Consider the following 18,520-nt stretch of genomic DNA (forward strand, 5'->3'; position numbering starts at 1 on the left):
TGCTCAAGTGATGAGAGATTAAAGTTACTCACAGTAAAGAAATATAGCCAAGATTACCTTTGGCTTGACTATTGCCATCTCCTTCTGCGACATCTCTCAGAAGACTCAACTATCTCGGGAGGAAGGTAGGAATGGACAGACATCTGACAAGTATAGATAACATAGCAACAGTATGTCATAGTACCAATGCTTGTGGGAATTTGGCAGCATTTGACTGTTTATAAAAGTATTGCCGATTGATAAAGATTTTAATCCCAAAAGCATCTTGCTCCCTGTTTATCCTTGGAATAACCTCTTTAAGCATAGCTGAGGAAATAAACCTATAAAAAGAGAAGAGATTGTTAAAAATCATTAGCATCACGTCAGCAAACTTCTCCTCTATTCTAACTTCCTCACAGTAGCTTCTATTTGGACATCTCCATGCCAGTAGCAGAGGTGATGAACCTAACAGAAGCATATAAAGACCAAACACCCTGAATTCACATAGAATTAACGATTTAATTCAGCCAGAAATGATGAAAAATATGGAAAAGCACCCAAATTTAAGTTTGACAACAAGAAATTTACACTTAGAATTACCAATCTTCCAAATTTCCACAAAGAGGTGAACCCGATCCAAGAAAACCAAGCAGAACATTATAGAAGAAGATTCTGCCTCTCCATGAAAACCCAGTACCTACTTAGAAATCCAAACCCCAAGGAACGAGCAGTGGCAGGAGAGAGAGAGAGAGACAGAGTATAGAAGAATTCAAAATCTTGGGCTGGGCTCTGGCCCATAATCGATTTAATGGGCCGAAATGTAGTCAGCCTAAATTGTACTTCCATGGCCATAAGGCCCGTATCTATATATTATTTTCAGAACAAAATCTAGGTAAAATCCAATACACATAATAAATTGAACTTTTAATTCAGAAGGATAATTATGCACATTCCTGATGAATTTAAAACTATTGTCCGTTTCTATATGCACATACATGCCTGATGAATTTATCGAAAAAAGTCACTCTTTATTTTTCTTAAATAAAGTTAAAGTGGTCCCAAAAGTAGCCTAGAATGGATCACATTACTATGAAATACTATTATTTTTATAGTTGAATAGATACAATATGATGGAAAAAAAATTATAACAGAGATCTATTTGGGATTTATTTCTAATCCAAATTCAAAAATGTAATTAATTTTTAAATCGACATTATAATATGCCGACGGTCTTACTATTCTATTTGGTTGTGGAGAGGTATTATCCGACCACCTCATCTCTCCGCATGTACATACTTGGAATAAATACAAGAATAAACCTTGGATAAGGTTGTTGCCTATTCCAACCTATCCTTCTAAAAGGTGGGTTGGCAATTGCTAACCCCCTCCACGTGGTTGGTAGAGTTGTCTCACGTCAGAGTTGGACATAACATGGAGGGCCCCTCCATATTTATTCTACGCCCTACTTGATTGTAGAATAAGTATTAGTTTATTTTAGTATAATAATTCATCTTAATATTAATTTATTCTCGCATGTTTTCCTACTTTAATCATTCTTTTCCCCTCTCTGTCTTATCCTCATCTATCCACTAAAAAAGTATTTTAATTATTATTTATAAATTTAATTTTATTATTTGTTATTATTAACAAGTAATAAAAGATATAGATAAACTAAAAAATTATGATTATGTTAAGATATTTGGAATAATGACTGTCTTTGCACCAAACATTCCTTAATATATTACTTAGAAATTGGAATGCTACCATATGCCAACAAGTTCACTGTTTAAGGTCATGTGCATTATGCCGTATTTATTCATCATAGCCATGGAGCATTAAAAAATGAGAAGAAGAAGAAGAAGAAGAAGAGAAGAAGAATTCTTTGCTATGCATCATTTAAGATTGAAACGTTGGATATTCAAAGTACTATAAAACATTAATTAGGTGTCAGTTTACTTCTAAATGATTTTATTTTATTAACTCTTTATGATCTACACTAAGTTACAACTACTATTCAGCCATTATTAGGATATAAAAAACTTTAATTATAATCATGAAGAATATTATCTTAATATAAGAACAATAAGAATAATTTTGTTTATTTATTTGTGTAAAACATATTATTCCATGAGAGGTTAAATATTTAATTTGAAGTAGTGTAAACTCTAATTTACCCTAAATTATAATTATTTAATATATATATATATATATATAAGTTTTCTAAGATATCTAAAATGATATTAATTATATTTTATATAATAAATATGTATTTAATTTATTTGTTACATGAAATCTTATCAATATTATTTTAGATTATTATAATTTTTTTAATATTATATAATTTGTATCTAATGAATGTCTTTAAATTTGGTATATAATTGCAGGGCAAAATTATATATAAACAAAATAAATACCATGGTAAGTTGTAACCTACAATATTAGAATACCACCAGTATTTTTTTCTTTTCACCTCTATTTAGAAGCACTAACGTAAAAGTTGTCACTTTCCACAACGGTCATTTCCCACTGGCGTCCTCCCTGTGTCCAAAGATCTCAACCCTGGCAATCGTATTTTGTGGGGCCAAACACAAGCGATTTTATCTGTTGAGATAAAAGTGTAACAGTTATTGTAAACAAATCTTAATTCGTAGAAGTAAATAAGAAATCCTAATGAACTATTTGAGTATATTCATACGATAACTTCAACTCTAGAACGAGGTTCTTACTGCTTATACTTGCATTGTTTAATTCTCGCATGGAATGATTGATCATTATCTACTTAGTTGTAAAGGTTCTATTGTCAGCTGTGCAGTGGTCCATTTGAATCGCTGGAGAAAAAGCTTCTTCTCCATTAGCTTTATTTATTTGGATAAGAAAATTAGAGCTAGTAGTAACTAGTTAAGCTCGTAGGATAATAAAGCCATGGATGAGCAAAGAAAGGATAAGAATGAGACCACCCGCCTCTCTGTCATTGTCCCCACAATCCTGTACTCCTTTCTAGAACCATCTCCCTGTTTTTGTGAATCTTGATAGAATAAGGAAAAGCCAAACTTTTCTTTTGATAATTTATCCAGTTTAGTAGGTATTGCTAGTTGCTCTATAAAAGACCCATATAATTCCAGTGGTCGCTTCAATTCTCAAGGCTACTCCTTCTTGGGTTCTTTCTTTTTTGTGCAGAGATCTAGAGAGAGAGTTTTTGGAGAGAGATGGAGGCAAAGGAGGAGGATGTGAAGCTTGGAGCAAACAAGTACTCAGAGAGGCAGGCCATAGGAACAGCGGCTCAGAGCCAGGACAAGGACTACAAGGAGCCACCCCCAGCTCCTCTCTTTGAGCCAGGTGAGCTCAAGTCATGGTCCTTCTACAGGGCTGGGATTGCAGAGTTCATGGCCACCTTCCTCTTCCTCTACATCACCATCCTCACTGTCATGGGTGTGGTCAAGTCTAACAGCAAGTGCACCACGGTGGGCATCCAGGGGATTGCTTGGTCTTTTGGTGGCATGATCTTTGCTCTAGTCTACTGCACTGCTGGAATCTCCGGTTAGATCTCTCATCCACTTCAAATCCCTTTCCCTTTTGCAACACCCCACAAGCTCTATAAAACTCCTTGTTCTTGGGCAGGTGGGCATATCAATCCAGCAGTGACCTTCGGGCTGTTCTTGGCAAGGAAGCTGTCCCTGACCAGAGCCCTCTTCTACATCGTGATGCAGTGCTTGGGTGCCATTTGTGGTGCTGGTGTGGTGAAGGGATTCCAGAAGGGGCTGTACGAGAGCAATGGTGGTGGAGCCAATGTTGTTGCTCCTGGCTACACCAAGGGTGCTGGTTTGGGTGCTGAGATTATTGGCACCTTTGTCCTTGTTTACACAGTCTTCTCTGCGACTGATGCCAAGAGGAATGCCAGGGACTCTCATGTCCCTGTAAGTACTCTTTACCGTTATTCCAAATGCTCTGTGTTTCATCTAAATTTTCAAGTATTTATGAGAATTATTTGGTATGGTATACAGATCCTTGCGCCTTTGCCTATTGGGTTTGCTGTCTTCCTGGTCCACCTTGCCACCATCCCCATCACTGGCACTGGCATCAACCCAGCTAGGAGTCTTGGAGCTGCCATCATCTACAACAGGGATCATTCTTGGGATGACCATGTAAGCCACCCCACTTTCACTAATTATGACTGCAGATTAGTGTTTAATACTTCAAGAACGATAATTAATCGCTAACTGATCATTGGTTATCTTCTCAGTGGATCTTCTGGGTGGGTCCCTTCATTGGAGCTGCATTGGCTGCCATCTACCACCAAGTGGTCATCAGAGCAATCCCATTCAAGAGCAGGTCTTAGAGATATTTCTTATGAGACTCCTCTTCCTCGTCAGAACTTGTGCCATGCTTCGATTCCTTCTCTGTCTTCTTTGTGGCCTGTCTGGCCTTTATGTCTTTCGTTCATTCCAGGACTGATGTTGTTATTGTTGAGTGTGTAAATTAAGACATTTGTGTACTAGTACGACAATTATTATTATTTGATGCTGGTTCTGGAGGACTTTCTTCTATCCCTTATCTCAATCTTTTAATATGATCCATAAGATAGTCGTGGTAGGTAATGGACGATGATGATGGACTGCAGAGATTACTAACTATTTGCTGGGGGGACCTAACAATTATATATATTATCACAACACATGGGATGTCGGTTTGATGTTATCTTTGCCAGACTGGCTTGTAGCTCATGATAAACCCACATATCTACTAGTGTTTGGTTGTGGTAAAACTAAAATCCGCTTGATGCTAAGTGTTCGTAACATGGTAAATGTTAGACAACACATATCGATCTTCGAGGTTTACATGTGACGATTAGAACCTTTCATAAGCCACCAAGATATATATAGATATATATATTGCAATATGTCTAATTAAGCTTTAAGCTAGAGCTTAAAGAATATTCCAGTTTCGTTGGAACGGAACTTGAATGTATAAATATCATGTTCACTCTCTGTAGAGATCGTCCATTTCAAGGTATTTCTCAGCCACTTATACTATGTTGCAGAGTAAAATAATATTTGAAACCATTCCCTATCTCCAGTCATTATAAAGCCAACATTGACTACTGTTATGGATTAATTCTGCACCCTACGAGATGAATTAACTAGTATAAAGCTGGCCAGTCGTGACCCAATTCTGTCAGATCTATGGGCGGATTCTAGGTTTTTCTTTTCTCCTAAAGTTTGTGGACCAAATACATTAGGTCACGGATCAGCCCAAGCATTTTAACGACTCCTGGCTCCTGCACTTCACATGAGCTATGGTTACAATATGCAATTTTCGGAATATAGCAGTAGCGGTAGCGGGACAAAAGTAGTAGAACCACATCACATGCATTATCAAAAGGGCAACAACTTCCAACTATTATACCAGAAAGGATCAAAGAGCCAAATGGCAGAAACTGCAGGCTTAAAGAATATGAAAGCCATTTAAGAATTTCAATCTAGTGTCAGACAGTAGTAACATACAGATAGTAAGAGTAACAACAGCATCAATTGTATAGCTGACATAGTACAAGAGTGGTTTGCAACCTGCGAGGATGGATATGTTTACGAAAGTAGGCGCCAATACGCTCTACTGTCTCCTGTGCAAAAATCTGGATCTATCTTCCATCTTCTGTACAACAGTGTCAGACGTTCAAAAGAGACAGATGACAAAGAAGAGTATGCAGGTGCAAATCCTACTTTTCCACCCCTTGCTTCTGCAGCTGCCAACTTTCTAATATACAGTTACATCCTCGAACAGAAGCCACTGATTGTTGCACTTTCTGGAACCGCAGGTTATGATATAATCATCGGGTGCCTTCTCCTTGATCTGAGAATTCACCTTTTTAAATTCAGTAAGCTGTCAAAGTATTATCAAGGTGCCTATTTAGTAGTAAATCAGTGAGCCAAACAACTATTGCTACAAGTGCACTTCACTAAATTCATGTGACTCAATACTCTCCTGCCTTCCCAGATAAGTTATCATATATCATGGTATGAACTGTTAACAAAGAGTAGAAGAAGCATTCAAGCTCAGAATACTACCAGAAATGAAACCATGCACCTTACAAACCCCAAGAAGGCACTTAAAAATAAATATTTAAGCACTTACCACATGGGACTGTTTGCATGAGATATTTAATCTTAAAATAAAAAATATAAGCACTTACCACATAAGTCTGTTTGCATCAGGTATTTTATCAGGCAGAAATAAAAATCACAAAGATTCAGAGAGTTATAGAAAGTAAGAAATGTACAGTCAAGATTCATAAACACCCCCACATTCTTTTCATGCTTCAGAAGATTGCAAAGATATTTCATGGTCACAAACTGCGATTAGCAGGTAGCATTCTCAAAATAGTCAAAGTGCCAAACTCAACTATAATAAACTAGCCTTTTACTAGACACTATTTTGGTGAAAAGACAATCTTTCTCGAACCAAAGGAAAACATTGTGACAGATGGCTATATAATTCAAGGATGAATTAAAATTTTAACTGAAATTTAAGTGAGAAAAAGAAAATTCACAACAAAAAAAAAAACTTACCAATATAAATTTGATGCAGATGCTAACCCTTCGCCAACCGCTTCATCATCATGACTTCCATTTTTTTTTTTTCTATGGGTATCTTTTAACATGGCAACTAAGCAAGATAAGCCAGAAACAAGCCTGCACTAGCTGCTCAATGTTTACATGGGTTAAATACCATGTGTACGTCCATGTATAAGGTCCAGTGATGGGTTTAACTTCACGTGATCTCTCAAGACTTGATTAGAGACACCATCAGCAAGTGACTGCCTATCATATGGGTCCCACGCATTTCCATGTCCCACCTTTCCGAATTGAGGGCTGAGAATATCAGCTTCAGAAGATATTCTTTCCTGGAGTATGGGTGAACCTTGCTGCACCCCTATAAAGAGATTGAGATTCATGTCCTGGAAGGTAGTACCAATTGGGTAGAGATCGTTGGGAGATCTTGATGATGTACTTGTGAAACCCTCATTAAGGTAGGCTGCATTTTTTATATGATTAAATGGGATAACACCATTGCCACCTGTCAGAGGGGTGGAAGCACCTGATGTAGTTATAGGGCTTGATATGGGAGAAGGGGACATCCTTCCATTCATATGCTGTGGAGACCTTGACTTCAGATGAGGGCTACCAATGGGAGAAACTGGACACGAGATATTGTTTCGAATGCGGATATCGCTGCAAATTCATTAGAGCACATCAGTATATTGTTCCGTTCACCATAGAAATGCAAGGAAATTCCTATCCAATGATGCTAGAACAAAATAAAGCCTCCCACCAAAAAGAGGATTTTAACAGCAAACTTAACACCTGAAGTTGGGAAATCGTCACAAGATGGAAGAGGCATAGAAGGCTAAATGTATATATCATCTTATTTCGGCACTTTTCAAAATGCACAAAAAGGAGAGCCCATAGTCGAAACATTTTTTGCACTTTCAATTATCACCATTTTAATCCGTGATGTAACTTTTCAGATAAATACTTTTAGTTTTGACTTCCATGATGATGCAAAAAATGTGAAGAGAAAAACTGCGCCAGCAGACAACTTTTCATCTCAAAGTATAGAAATTGACAAGTGGAAAGGATGAAGCACTGGATAATTTACCTGGTCATTGCAACAGCTTTTGCACCTTTGTGATGGATTATCAGTCCTTCCATGCCCAAGGAAGTAAGATTTCTTGCATGCCCGACACCCTGAAATATTTTGAAAGCAACACATATAACTCTTACGATTTTATAAAGTATAGACAATGAAGTAATGCTGTTGTTTTGGAAAACAAATTCCTAACAGAGATATACTTTTCCTCTTTAAGAAAAATAAAACGCATCCTAGTGCACAAGATTTCCTCCTTTGTAATGTCTAGGGAGGAAGTAGAGTGTCACCTTAGTCTCAATTCTAAGGAGATTGTTAACAAGACTTGAATCACAGATGATGTTACAATTTATTGCAGCAATTTTCTTAAGGAAGGTATTAGGAATAGAAAAGATAGAAAGAATAGTGGAGTAAAAGGAGATGGGAAAGGATCCAAGTGGATGTCATCAAAACAACTTTGAGTTTAGCAACAAATTTAAGTCAATCCAAAACAGGTTTACATAAATAAATATAAAATACTAGGCATAAATGAAACGATTCCTGGCTATAGTATGGAAAACATGCATAGCAATATGAAATGTCAAATGACCACTAAGCTTATAACCAAGCTTAGTCCAATCTCAAGTTCCCAACCCAATTTTTTATATCAAAATAAAGCATTTGCCTTGCAGCTTGCACTACATATGTGATTCTTGAAGCTGAATATGAGGATCTTTCTGTAACTTCTACATTCTTTACATGTATATTTTGGCTCTCCTAATCAAATAAATCACATATTCATGTTATAATACAGTCCAAACATAATCCGAACGCCCAGAAACAATAGACCCCCAATATTAGTTTGCACAAGTGACTTTTAAGTTTTAACAATTCTCTCAGATAATTTCAAGTTAATTTCAGTGGGCACAGTCCAACACGGCCAAAATGGGCAAGTCGGGTTAGATTGACCATTTGGACCCCCAATCAATTTTTTTGTATGATTTGACCAAAATTTGCATCAATTACGTTCATTCTGAAACCCCATACCACAATTGTAACAATATCATTGAAATGTGACAGACCATGATCAAGCAAGAAATGAAATATGGTGCACCTAGGTAATAGATATTCCTTTCAATGAGTTCTTGAGCTCTTCACTCTATCCTATTTTCTGGCCAAATGTGTAGCTTTGTTACTTAGCTATGTCGTCTGCCAGATCTGGTGGTTGTGCAGCATAACTAAAAAATAAAAATATAAAATAATAAAATAAAATAAAAAAAATTGAAACAACAGATTTCCTTAGCAAATTTGCTAAGAAAACAAAGTAGATGAGAAAGAAAAGAAAAGGAGGTGTAAACTCCATGTCTATATTTCTAGAATGAAAATTGTTTGACTTCAACTGAAGACTTACCTAAAACAGTAATTTTGATTCCTTCAAAGACCAATGACAACATCTAGAACTTCACAAAGATAAATTCTCACGACTTGACAAAATCTCCGTAGTATTATGTTGCTAAAATAGGATTTAAGATGCTAATCCTACCAAAAAAAGAGACTACCATACAAAGCAAAACAAAAAAGAACTTCAAAGTACATAAAATATACAGTTAATTAATGTGCAGTAAATAAATGAAAGGATTTACTATAGGGTCATGAGACTTTCTAAATGCACTGGAGACCTCCAACTGTCGATCCATTGGTCCATGTTTCTTCAGTGTTTTATGTTATGTAGAGAACACAGATTCACATTCTCAGACTTCATGAGAACTGAGAATTACAGTAAAAAATGGAGTCTTACTAGCTCTCATGAACATATGAAATTACAAATTGTATGCAATTAATTGCAGCCAAATAACATTCAGTATCTAGAATCATATGATACAAGATAAATAAAATTTGAGGTTCATATGAAGATTGACGTACCAATACCTTGGAAGTTGCTCCACCTGATGCACCAGGTACCCGTTCTAAAGGATCAGAAAAGGCAAATGATTTATCCAATGGGGCTGCATTTCTCACAAACGGATGCTGCAAAAGCTCAGCTGCTGTAGCACGTTTAGATGGTTCACGTTGCAGGCAGAGTCTTATAAAATCTTTGCCGTCGTCTGAGAGATGATCTGGTATTACTGGAAGCTCCTTGCTATTTCCAATCTTGAACATAGCTGCAATCTATATAGAAGAACAAGCCTATTGTTAAACCAGATAATACAGTAGGTAACGAGATGAATGTATATAGCAGAAAATTTACAAAATCAAGAACTTGATCTTTCCACATAACATAATAAATTCAGTTTAAAATCAGTTATACAAGTTTGTATCATGTGTGTGCACAAACTTCAAATGCCATAGGATATGTCAAAAGTGACATTATGGGTTTGAAGTCGCCATTTCCAAGAATATTAATGAAAACATCCATGTAGCTCCAAAATCAAGGTACCTACCCCTTCATACTGGCTCCATGGAGGTTTTGAAGTTGCCATCTCCAGAACCGTGCACCCTAAACTCCATATATCAACAGCAAGATTGCAGCCATTTGTGTTCTTTATAACCTGCATGTGTTCCAAGTGTGAACTAAAACAAGAAGCTCCTGATTTGCAAAACTAGTAGCATAAGAACACATGAATTCACATTTATTACCTCAGGTGCCATCCAGTATGGACTCCCCTTGAATGACAATGGACATGATTGTCCAGTAATCTAAAAACAAGATACGAAACACACGGAATCAGGTATTGTCATTCAAGTAACAACAATCTGAATCTTTCTAAGATAACATCTCCTTGCAACATTTCAACACTAAATCTACCTCAATTAAGTTCTGAATTATGCAAGAGAGAGGCAACTTTATGATTCACAAGGAATCAGAGATCATGAGACAGGACATAAATTTTTAATTCAACCAACTAGATGCCCCTTTGTTATGATTAAATGAATAAACAGCAACAGATAAAGGGGCTGAAATTTTCAGGAAGAACGTACAATTGTCATCCGCATTTCTGGGAGTACCAGCATAGATTTATATAACTCCAAAGTCCAAACCTTCAGCTCACTCTAATTTAAGGTATTGCATTCCAAACTTGGAAAGATCAGTTGGCACCGCAGGTGCATATCGATTGACTATTCAATATTGTTAAGGAACAAGATAGTATATTTACATAGAGGGTGCCACTTAGGCAGCTACGTCATCGTGCACCTTATTGTAGTGGTTAATTCGCAAAAATAGCTTCTTCATTTGTGGGAATAAGGACGTGCACATATTCTATCCTCCCTGCAGTTGATGGAAGAATCGTGAAAAAGGACACCTTTTAACACGCTAGCAAACTTGCTTATTACCAGTTCACTCTCTAATTCCGCGTACCACGGATCTGGATAAAACAAAAGTCCAGGTGGGCGACTTGTTCACTCGGATTCTTATCTCATCTAACGGTAGTAAAGGATACTAAAAGACTCTAAATATGCAATAACAGAATAGGATTAAGTGTCTGAGGAACTAAAAAATTCAGGAGATCAAAGTAGCATGAGAAACAGACCACAAAATAATTTCACTGAATCTGAAAAGAAAGAAAAAGAAAACTTTACATGCTTCGCCATCCCAAAATCTGCCAGCTTAACACGGCCATTTGGGTCTACCAGTATGTTTGCACCCTTAATATCCCTGTAAATTTAGATAAAGGATTGTCAGAAGCAGAAAGCCAGAAACCTATCTAGGGAGAACATCAAATGCCAAAAGCAAGTCGGCCTATAGTATGAATTTAGACAGTACCTATGGACAGTGTTTTTTGCATGCAAATAAGCTAAGCCTGACAGGATCTGCTGGGTATAGCTACGGATAGCTGGTTCTCCAAATTGTCCATATTCTTGGAGAAGTTTATGGATGGAACCACCAGACACATACTCCAAGTATATATAAAGTTTATCATCCATCTGTGAGGGAAATAATACGATCATATCAAGCTACCAACAGGAGAAACAAACAACAATTTGGTCTTTATTTTAAAATGACAGAAAGCAATTTCACTCAGAAAACAGATTAGCAAAAACATTGGCAACATGATAGCATCCATACTAACCATAAGAAAGTGGCAACCATTAGGAAACAAGGTTTACAATCCTTGCCCTGACTATTTGGTTCAATCATCTTCATTTTTCTTTCTCATTAGTTCTCTAAATGGATCATAAAATGAAGTACAAGAAATTTGCAACTTCCATCCAAACCATTACATCTCTCCCCAGTGCCTGCAGTTCCTTCATAAAATTAAGCTCCTCTATTTCCTGGATTTTATCCTCTTGGTCTTAAGCCCATGCAATCTCTTGTTTCCCTTCACTCCACTTTATTGCAGTACTGCAACTATCACGGTGCATTAATGACTTACTTTAGAAAATCAGACGACAGTATTCTACCATCTTCATGCCAATGACATCCACAATCCTTTAGCATTACATCACAAAGTTTCTCAAAATAAGCATATGTATGCATTCAATATTTCTTCCTATGTCCTAAACACCACCATTATGTTAAAACTGGATTTCTGTACACTATACATAACAGATGTTTTATAGTATGTCTCATGGATTTGCTCGATAATATGAAACAGAGGGTTCATAATGTTATTATCAGTTGGCAAAATATTTGAAAAGTGGATACTAAAAAAAGATTGCAAAACGCAGTAAATATACATCCAGGAAAAGGATTCCGCCAAATAAGAAGTAGCCCAATTTGGCAGAAATAGAACAATGGGAAGCATGTCTAAAAGTAAAAATAGAACCTAAGCTAGATCAATGATCTAATCATTAAAAACAAAAATAGCAGCATATCTTAATTGAATATAAGAATTTATACCATCTCAGATCCATAATATTGTACTATATTTTGATGCCGCAGCCGACTTAATAGACATATCTCCTGTCAAAAGAAATCAACAGTTACAAAAGAGTGAATACCCAAGTCAAAAGAAAAAAATAACAAATGCATAGAGCATGTGATAACATCATACTAGTAAGCACTTACTTGGCCCAACTGCTTTGCACTTTCTTTTGACTTGGCATCATCCAGAAAAAGGGTAACCTCTTTCATTGCGCACATTTCACCACTTTCACTATTTGTATTGGAGATTAGAAGCAGAAGATAAAAGAGATTAAGAAAATAAGAAAACCGGAAATAGGTTGACAAAATAAGCAAATGGTTATCAAGGTAAACAGGAAATAATAAATCACTGAAATCTCAGTTCGACAGTACATCATTCAAAACATTTTCATAATTAACAAGTTTTATCTAGCTTGTGTTGTCCTTGCTTCGTGAATTTTGTACATATTGTTCTTCCTACAAGGCCATGGTCACCATTGTAGACAGGCTTGAAGCCATCTAGATCCACTTTCTGCGGTGATCTCAAATGCACTCTCTACTGATTCTGAGTCCACTATAGATCATTAATGTCATTATCAGAAATTCACTATGATCACTAAGAAGAATAGAGTGTTGCTAGTTCATGTAGTAAAAATTATATCTCACACCTTCAAGGAAAATATTGAATCTTCATAATCAAATGATATACTGTCATTTTCACCTTGAAAAATATAGATTCCTACTCTTAAGGATGGAAATTACCCTTATGATAGCTATCCTTTAAATATTTATTTCTTATTACTTTTTCTTGCTAGATATTATGGCTTCTCCTCCTATTCTTACCAACAAACAATTCTTAACAGAATATGCTATTAGAAAAGGCAAGGTGGTTGACTAATGTGCTCGCCTTTGCTTTATGCCAGCATTGAGCATATGAATGTAGATTGTATTTCATGGAAAGTTAACAGTAAATCAAATACGTGTAAGATGAATATGCATCATCAACTAAAATACAAAGATATGCATTTCAGTGGATGAGCTCTCTTATATACACCAGTCATATAAGAAGGAAACATAGATGACTGAAGATGGTCAGCTGAGGTGCTACCATACATTTTTGATAAACAGCTAACAATGAACAAGGCTTTTGCATCGTGTAACAAGTTACACATGAAATGGAATATTTCAGCAATTAAACCAGTCTAAAGAACAAATGTTATGGAATGTAGAAATTCCTAAGAAAGAAATAAGGCAAGACACATACCTATTAAATCCAACATAAACATGGCCAAATGTGCCACGGCCTATCAATTTTCCCTTCTTCCACCGTGATCCAGGGCTTGGGGGATTATCTGTCCTTCCAGGACTACGGGGTATAGAGAGATGACTATTTGATGCCGAATTGTTTGGAGGAAAAGGAGAACCATTAGATATACTTATTGGCGGAAGCGGCAGTCTATGAGTTTGCTTCCCCTCACCATGACGGCTCGTAGGTGATTCAGGTGCTGTTCCTCCAGCCCGTGGATGCAACGGTGAGACAGCGCCACTGTGTATTCTAGAACCAGGACCAGGGCTTGTCATTCTTGGGCTAGGTATTGGAGAGTATTCTGGACTACCCCTGCTGGGCTGCCAGAATAACTGGGCCAACATATCTCCTCCCACTGAATTATGCCCAGATGTCTGACCTGAACCTGGACTAGAGCACTGACCTGAACCAAGGAAAGTCAAATCCGCATGAGACTTTGGTGCAAAAAAAGCTGCAGTTGGAAATTGATCAGAGCATATTCTTCTAGGACTTCTCGAAGGACTTGACATAGAACTATCTGGAGCACTTCCAAGAGCACCATTCCTTGAATTCTGTAAATTGGGTTGGTAATTATCAATAACCCCGCTCTTCGGTGATGTGGATATATTTTGGCTACTGCTAAACATATTTGTTGTCCTTGCTGCCCCTCTTGATTTCTTGTGGATAACAACAGGAGAGTGATCCTTATGCACAACACTTCAGACAGGGAAAAAAGGAAAAGTAAGCAAAAATATCATAATGAAACAAGGAGTCAATTATCAGCAGTACAACAAGTAATTCTCATCAAGTTGTACAGAATACCTGGAATGGTTACTTGTGATAGCTCTGTTTCCATTTTCACTATCGTTACCTGCAGGACTGTGAAGCTGAGAATCTGCTGGGTCATCACTGTCAATGGAGCAATTACTAGAAACAGAAGCAGTAGGTAAATCTCCCTCAATATCTGTGGTATCTGGCCTTCGTAGAACACGATTAGGTGTAGGAAGAGGCAGATGAAGTTGCGGTTTGCCACGTTTTTCCAACATAGGTTTTGATTTACCAACTTCAGAAGATGTCCTTGTTACGTCTGAACGCACCACAGGAAGAGGAAGAGGATGGGCGAGCGGTCTGTCTGCAAAACTTTGACAGCGAGATACTTGTGTAGAGGGTGATGTTGAACGTGATTCTGCTCTAGATTGGGAACCCTTCTCGGATCTTGTGTCACTACAGCGTCTTCGAGTCCTTCCTGACTTCTCATTTTCTTTTTGCTCAGTTGGACTTATGAATCGATGGAATGTGTCAATCAGGTTTTCTTTTGTCTTCTTCTTTACATCTTTGGAGGAAGATCTCCTCCACCAGTATGGCATCTTAAATATGAGAAAAAGCAATTTTTGCTGCGGGTGTTACAATATTACTAGAATTAAGCTCATATTCTACTAGTCTGACAAAAGGTGAAACATAAGATTGCTTGACGTAGAGCCTCCACTTTCCAGCAATGGGTTCAAACAAAGTAGGAGTTCAAAATGTGGAAGTCCACCAAGTTAAGGAGCATGCAATTGGTTCTAAAATTGCAGGTATAGCTTCTTCTTCTAACCTGGAATAAGAGATTGCATTTTTGAAAGTCAATGGCCTATCATGAATAAACAAGCAAAACATGAGACATTCCTTGTAGAAAAGAATAAGCTGTTGGAGGCAGGTTAACCGGTGAAACTGTAAGTTAACAGCAACAAAACCAAGATACAAGCATCCTTGTAGATATTTTGTTGACTCCAGAAAGCAGTCATTAAGCTAAATCATTCAAAACATAATTAATACTTCATATGCTCAAGTATGTGAATTCAAGAGAATATTTCAATGAAACTCTTTCCACAGTTAGTATCAAATTTGAAATTAACAATCAATTTCTTTCTTTTTAAAGTTAACCAATTTAGACTTCCTACAAGCTTTAAGTGAACAACATATGCAAATTTGGTCACACATAAATGTAACTAAAGTAAAACATAAGATCCTGGAATAGCTACCAGAGACAACCTAGAATATGATTCATTAGATAGCACATGTATCTTAATCAAACTACATAATTGGGGGTCTTCGCAAATGAATGCAAATGTCTTCCAAGCTTTGCTTCAACCTCATCTACTAGAGCCAAGTTCTCTGAGCTGACACTGAGCTCCTTGTTCCCCATGCAGCAGAAGCACAACAATTATGATTGTGCCCTCTGCCGCAACAAACAATAGGAAGGAGACCAGTCTCTACTTCTCGTTGCCATCACCACAGCCAATCCACTAAACAAAATTCTTCAGCCAATCACACTCAACCCTCCGATAGTCCGCCCAGCCAAAATCTGTCATAGTCATATCCTAATCAATTTGAGTGATAAGACACAGACACCACAATACTGCACCTCAGCCCAAAGCTTAACCCTGAACTTAGTGCACAAAAGTCCAGGCTCCAGTAGGCGCCACCTCTGCTTACCCCTAGCCAATCTTCCCTGACTGAAATGACATAAAGTCAATTCTGAAGACCCAACACAGACCAGAACTTCACAAAGTATACTTTCACTAAGCCTACCTGCAAATAGGCCATCACAATCCTGCCCGCATCGACTAAGCTTCACAGAATATTTACCCAAATTGAGCAAAGTGAACGAACTGAAAGCACTCATCAACTGTTATTGACCCTTTTAAGCTGAATTTTTTAATACACAAATAAAACCGTATATCTTTTGCCAAATTCCCTCCACGAGTAAGCTGCGAAACAGTCAAATTTCATGTTCCCCACCAGATCTAACCGTTTTTACAATCGGAGATCTAAAACCTCAACTATCCATCCAAATCAAAGCAGATACATCAAACCAAGAAAACATATTTCAAATCCCAGAATATAAAGGATAGAATCTTACTTAAATAGATGAACTAATTCCCGACGTCCATAGAGACCGCAACCACCACGAACTCGCATCAAGCAATAAACAGATCACGGCTTCTCTCTAGAATCCGTCGATTCCCGCCAAATTGGTGAATCAGCGAAGGACGACGGATCTCTACCAACAATACAACCTAGATTGAGCCACTCCCTGCCCGCCGGATCCGGCGAGCTTTGCTCGCCCGAGTCCGCTACAGGAGCAGTAAGAAGTGGAAACCCTAGAAGCCCTGGAGAAGGAGGTGGAGAAATCTAGAAGAGGAGAGGACAGTGAGTTGAAACCTCGAGGAATTCCAACGCCAGAGCTCGGAGAGAGACGAAGGTGGAGGAAATAGCGTCGAAAAGGAGAAGGAGATGGGTTTCAAAGGGAAGGGGGGGGGGGGGGGGAGAGAGAGAGAGAGAGAGAGAGAGGAAGAGAAAGAGAGTGTGCGGTTTTGCTGGTCTGTGTGTGTGCTGCGACATGGGGTCGTCTATAGCAGTTAATTGTCTGCAGGAACGGATGTAGCAATTAAAACATTTTGCTACTTGGCGACAATTTATTGGCTGTCACCCCTTATTTTATCGGTTATCAAACATATTTCAGCCTCCCTGATCTATACAATCCACTTGAGGTGTCCATACGGTAATAAAGAAATTGAATAAGTGGGTTTACTTTTGAGACTCTCATCCGACTACCGGAGAGACTCCGATCTAACGTGTCAAAATATTTACCTCAACTTCTGCGGGACCCATGGTAGGAGGTTGGGTTTCTAGTCAAAGAATTTCCACTGGGGGGGGTAAGCAACACATAAACGAGTGTGATGATTTGTGTTCCCTGAGAAAGGCTCTAAAATTACTATGTTGTTATTCGTTGACATAAGATATGATATAAACATTAAAATTAATTTAGTTATTTGTTGAAAAGTAGGCGAATTTATAATAATGGAGATGATGTTTTGAATACAAGTCAAATAATTGTTTTCGAGGCTGGTTACTAATTTGCCCTTTTGCATGGATTAGCTGGTCATCTTATTGTGATTAATTAAATCCTAAGTGGTGAATAATTAAATCATTAGTGGTGAACACTGTAGTAGTGGGTTTGGAGCATTTTATGGTCATCAATCGTAGTCAATATATTCCCTGGTTCCTAATAAGTTCTTGAGATAGTGATGAATTCTTTTTCCTCAGCTTGATATGTCTATTATTTTAATAGTCCCCAGCACACCTAAACATACAAAACACTGAAAATAATTTTGATAATTAACTTTACCGATTACTAATAACAAATCCCAAAGCTTTAGAATCAAACTAATTACTTCTGGGACACAGAAGCAACGACAGTGACAGGAAAAAGGAACGATCGCTCTTTAAATTTGTTTGAAAAGGGATGGTCAATATATGTTGGTCTCAAAAGCAAGAAGATCTAAAAGGAACAATAACTAATGGTTCAATTGATTTGGTCTCGAAGCATTGACCTATTATCTGAGGCCAGTACGCGATGATGGTTCGTTGCATCTTCTGCAACATTGCATAAAATTATAGACACGTCAATGTCTTGAAACTGTGGCAAATACCCCAAGACAATGAAGACATCACCTCGGTATCATTAATAGAATATGTAATAGTCTATATCTCCGAGTTGATGATGGCTAATTTTGTTAATATATATATATATATATTTATACGTGATTGATATTTACTTAGCCGGATAACTCGGCACATGTGACGTGTTTTTGAATATTTGAACGTCGTATGCATGGCGTACTAAAGAAAAGGAAATGTACGTTTGGAAATCATTATCTAAAGATATGTACCTACCTAAGTGTCCTACCACCGTCGTTGGAAACATGACACCATGATTAGGACTGCAGGAATTTCCTGCGTCTGGACTA

General features: G+C 37.4%; 2 protein-coding genes across 5 annotated transcripts; one reads left to right on the top strand and one right to left on the bottom strand.

Moving 5' to 3' along the window:
- Positions 1-3,077: 3,077 nt before the first annotated feature.
- On the top strand, positions 3,078-4,523 carry LOC140763787 (aquaporin PIP1-2-like). Its single transcript, XM_073102137.1, has 4 exons — positions 3,078-3,516; positions 3,598-3,893; positions 3,981-4,121; positions 4,220-4,523. Exons 1-4 carry the CDS (start codon positions 3,186-3,188, stop codon positions 4,313-4,315), a joined length of 864 nt encoding a protein of 287 aa, XP_072958238.1. The 5' UTR covers positions 3,078-3,185; the 3' UTR covers positions 4,316-4,523.
- Positions 4,524-5,421: 898 nt separating this feature from the next.
- On the bottom strand, positions 5,422-17,035 carry LOC140762230 (mitogen-activated protein kinase kinase kinase YODA). Of its 4 annotated transcripts, none has more exons than XM_073099894.1 (13): positions 16,630-17,035; positions 14,550-15,321; positions 13,707-14,444; positions 12,608-12,695; positions 12,440-12,502; positions 11,363-11,523; positions 11,179-11,254; positions 10,237-10,296; positions 10,041-10,148; positions 9,529-9,768; positions 7,633-7,721; positions 6,543-7,205; positions 5,422-5,826 (listed from the first exon to the last, which is right to left on the bottom strand). In XM_073099894.1, the coding sequence occupies exons 2-12, from the start codon at positions 15,092-15,094 to the stop codon at positions 6,695-6,697; spliced, it is 2,679 nt and encodes an 892-aa protein (XP_072955995.1). In that variant the 5' UTR covers positions 15,095-15,321; positions 16,630-17,035; the 3' UTR covers positions 5,422-5,826; positions 6,543-6,694. The 4 variants fall into 4 exon arrangements, with proteins under 4 accessions (XP_072955995.1, XP_072955992.1, XP_072955994.1 ...); XM_073099891.1 differs by having other exon boundaries at positions 9,523-9,768; XM_073099893.1 differs by having other exon boundaries at positions 5,422-5,838; positions 9,523-9,768.
- Between the last annotated feature and the right edge of the window lie 1,485 nt (positions 17,036-18,520).

Source organism: Typha angustifolia, chromosome 7, assembly GCF_048772165.1.
Source record: "Typha angustifolia cultivar Huaian chromosome 7, ASM4877216v1, whole genome shotgun sequence".
Taxonomy (NCBI): domain Eukaryota; kingdom Viridiplantae; phylum Streptophyta; class Magnoliopsida; order Poales; family Typhaceae; genus Typha; species Typha angustifolia.

Bases quoted from the DNA above. Each gene is read 5' to 3' on its own strand.
- LOC140763787 (XM_073102137.1), top strand. From the start codon at position 3,186: ATGGAGGCAAAGGAGGAGGATGTGAAGCTTGGAGCAAACAAGTACTCA. The intron at 3,894-3,980 runs GTAAGTACTCTT...TATGGTATACAG, and splicing joins CCAGGGACTCTCATGTCCCT to ATCCTTGCGCCTTTGCCTAT. The intron at 4,122-4,219 runs GTAAGCCACCCC...TTATCTTCTCAG, and splicing joins ATCATTCTTGGGATGACCAT to TGGATCTTCTGGGTGGGTCC.
- LOC140762230 (XM_073099891.1), bottom strand. From the start codon at position 15,094: ATGCCATACTGGTGGAGGAGATCTTCCTCCAAAGATGTAAAGAAGAAG. The intron at 7,722-9,522 runs GTACGTCAATCT...AAAATATTTCAG, and splicing joins GAGCAACTTCCAAGGTATTG to GGTGTCGGGCATGCAAGAAA. The intron at 7,206-7,632 runs GTAAATTATCCA...ATGAATTTGCAG, and splicing joins AAAGCTGTTGCAATGACCAG to CGATATCCGCATTCGAAACA.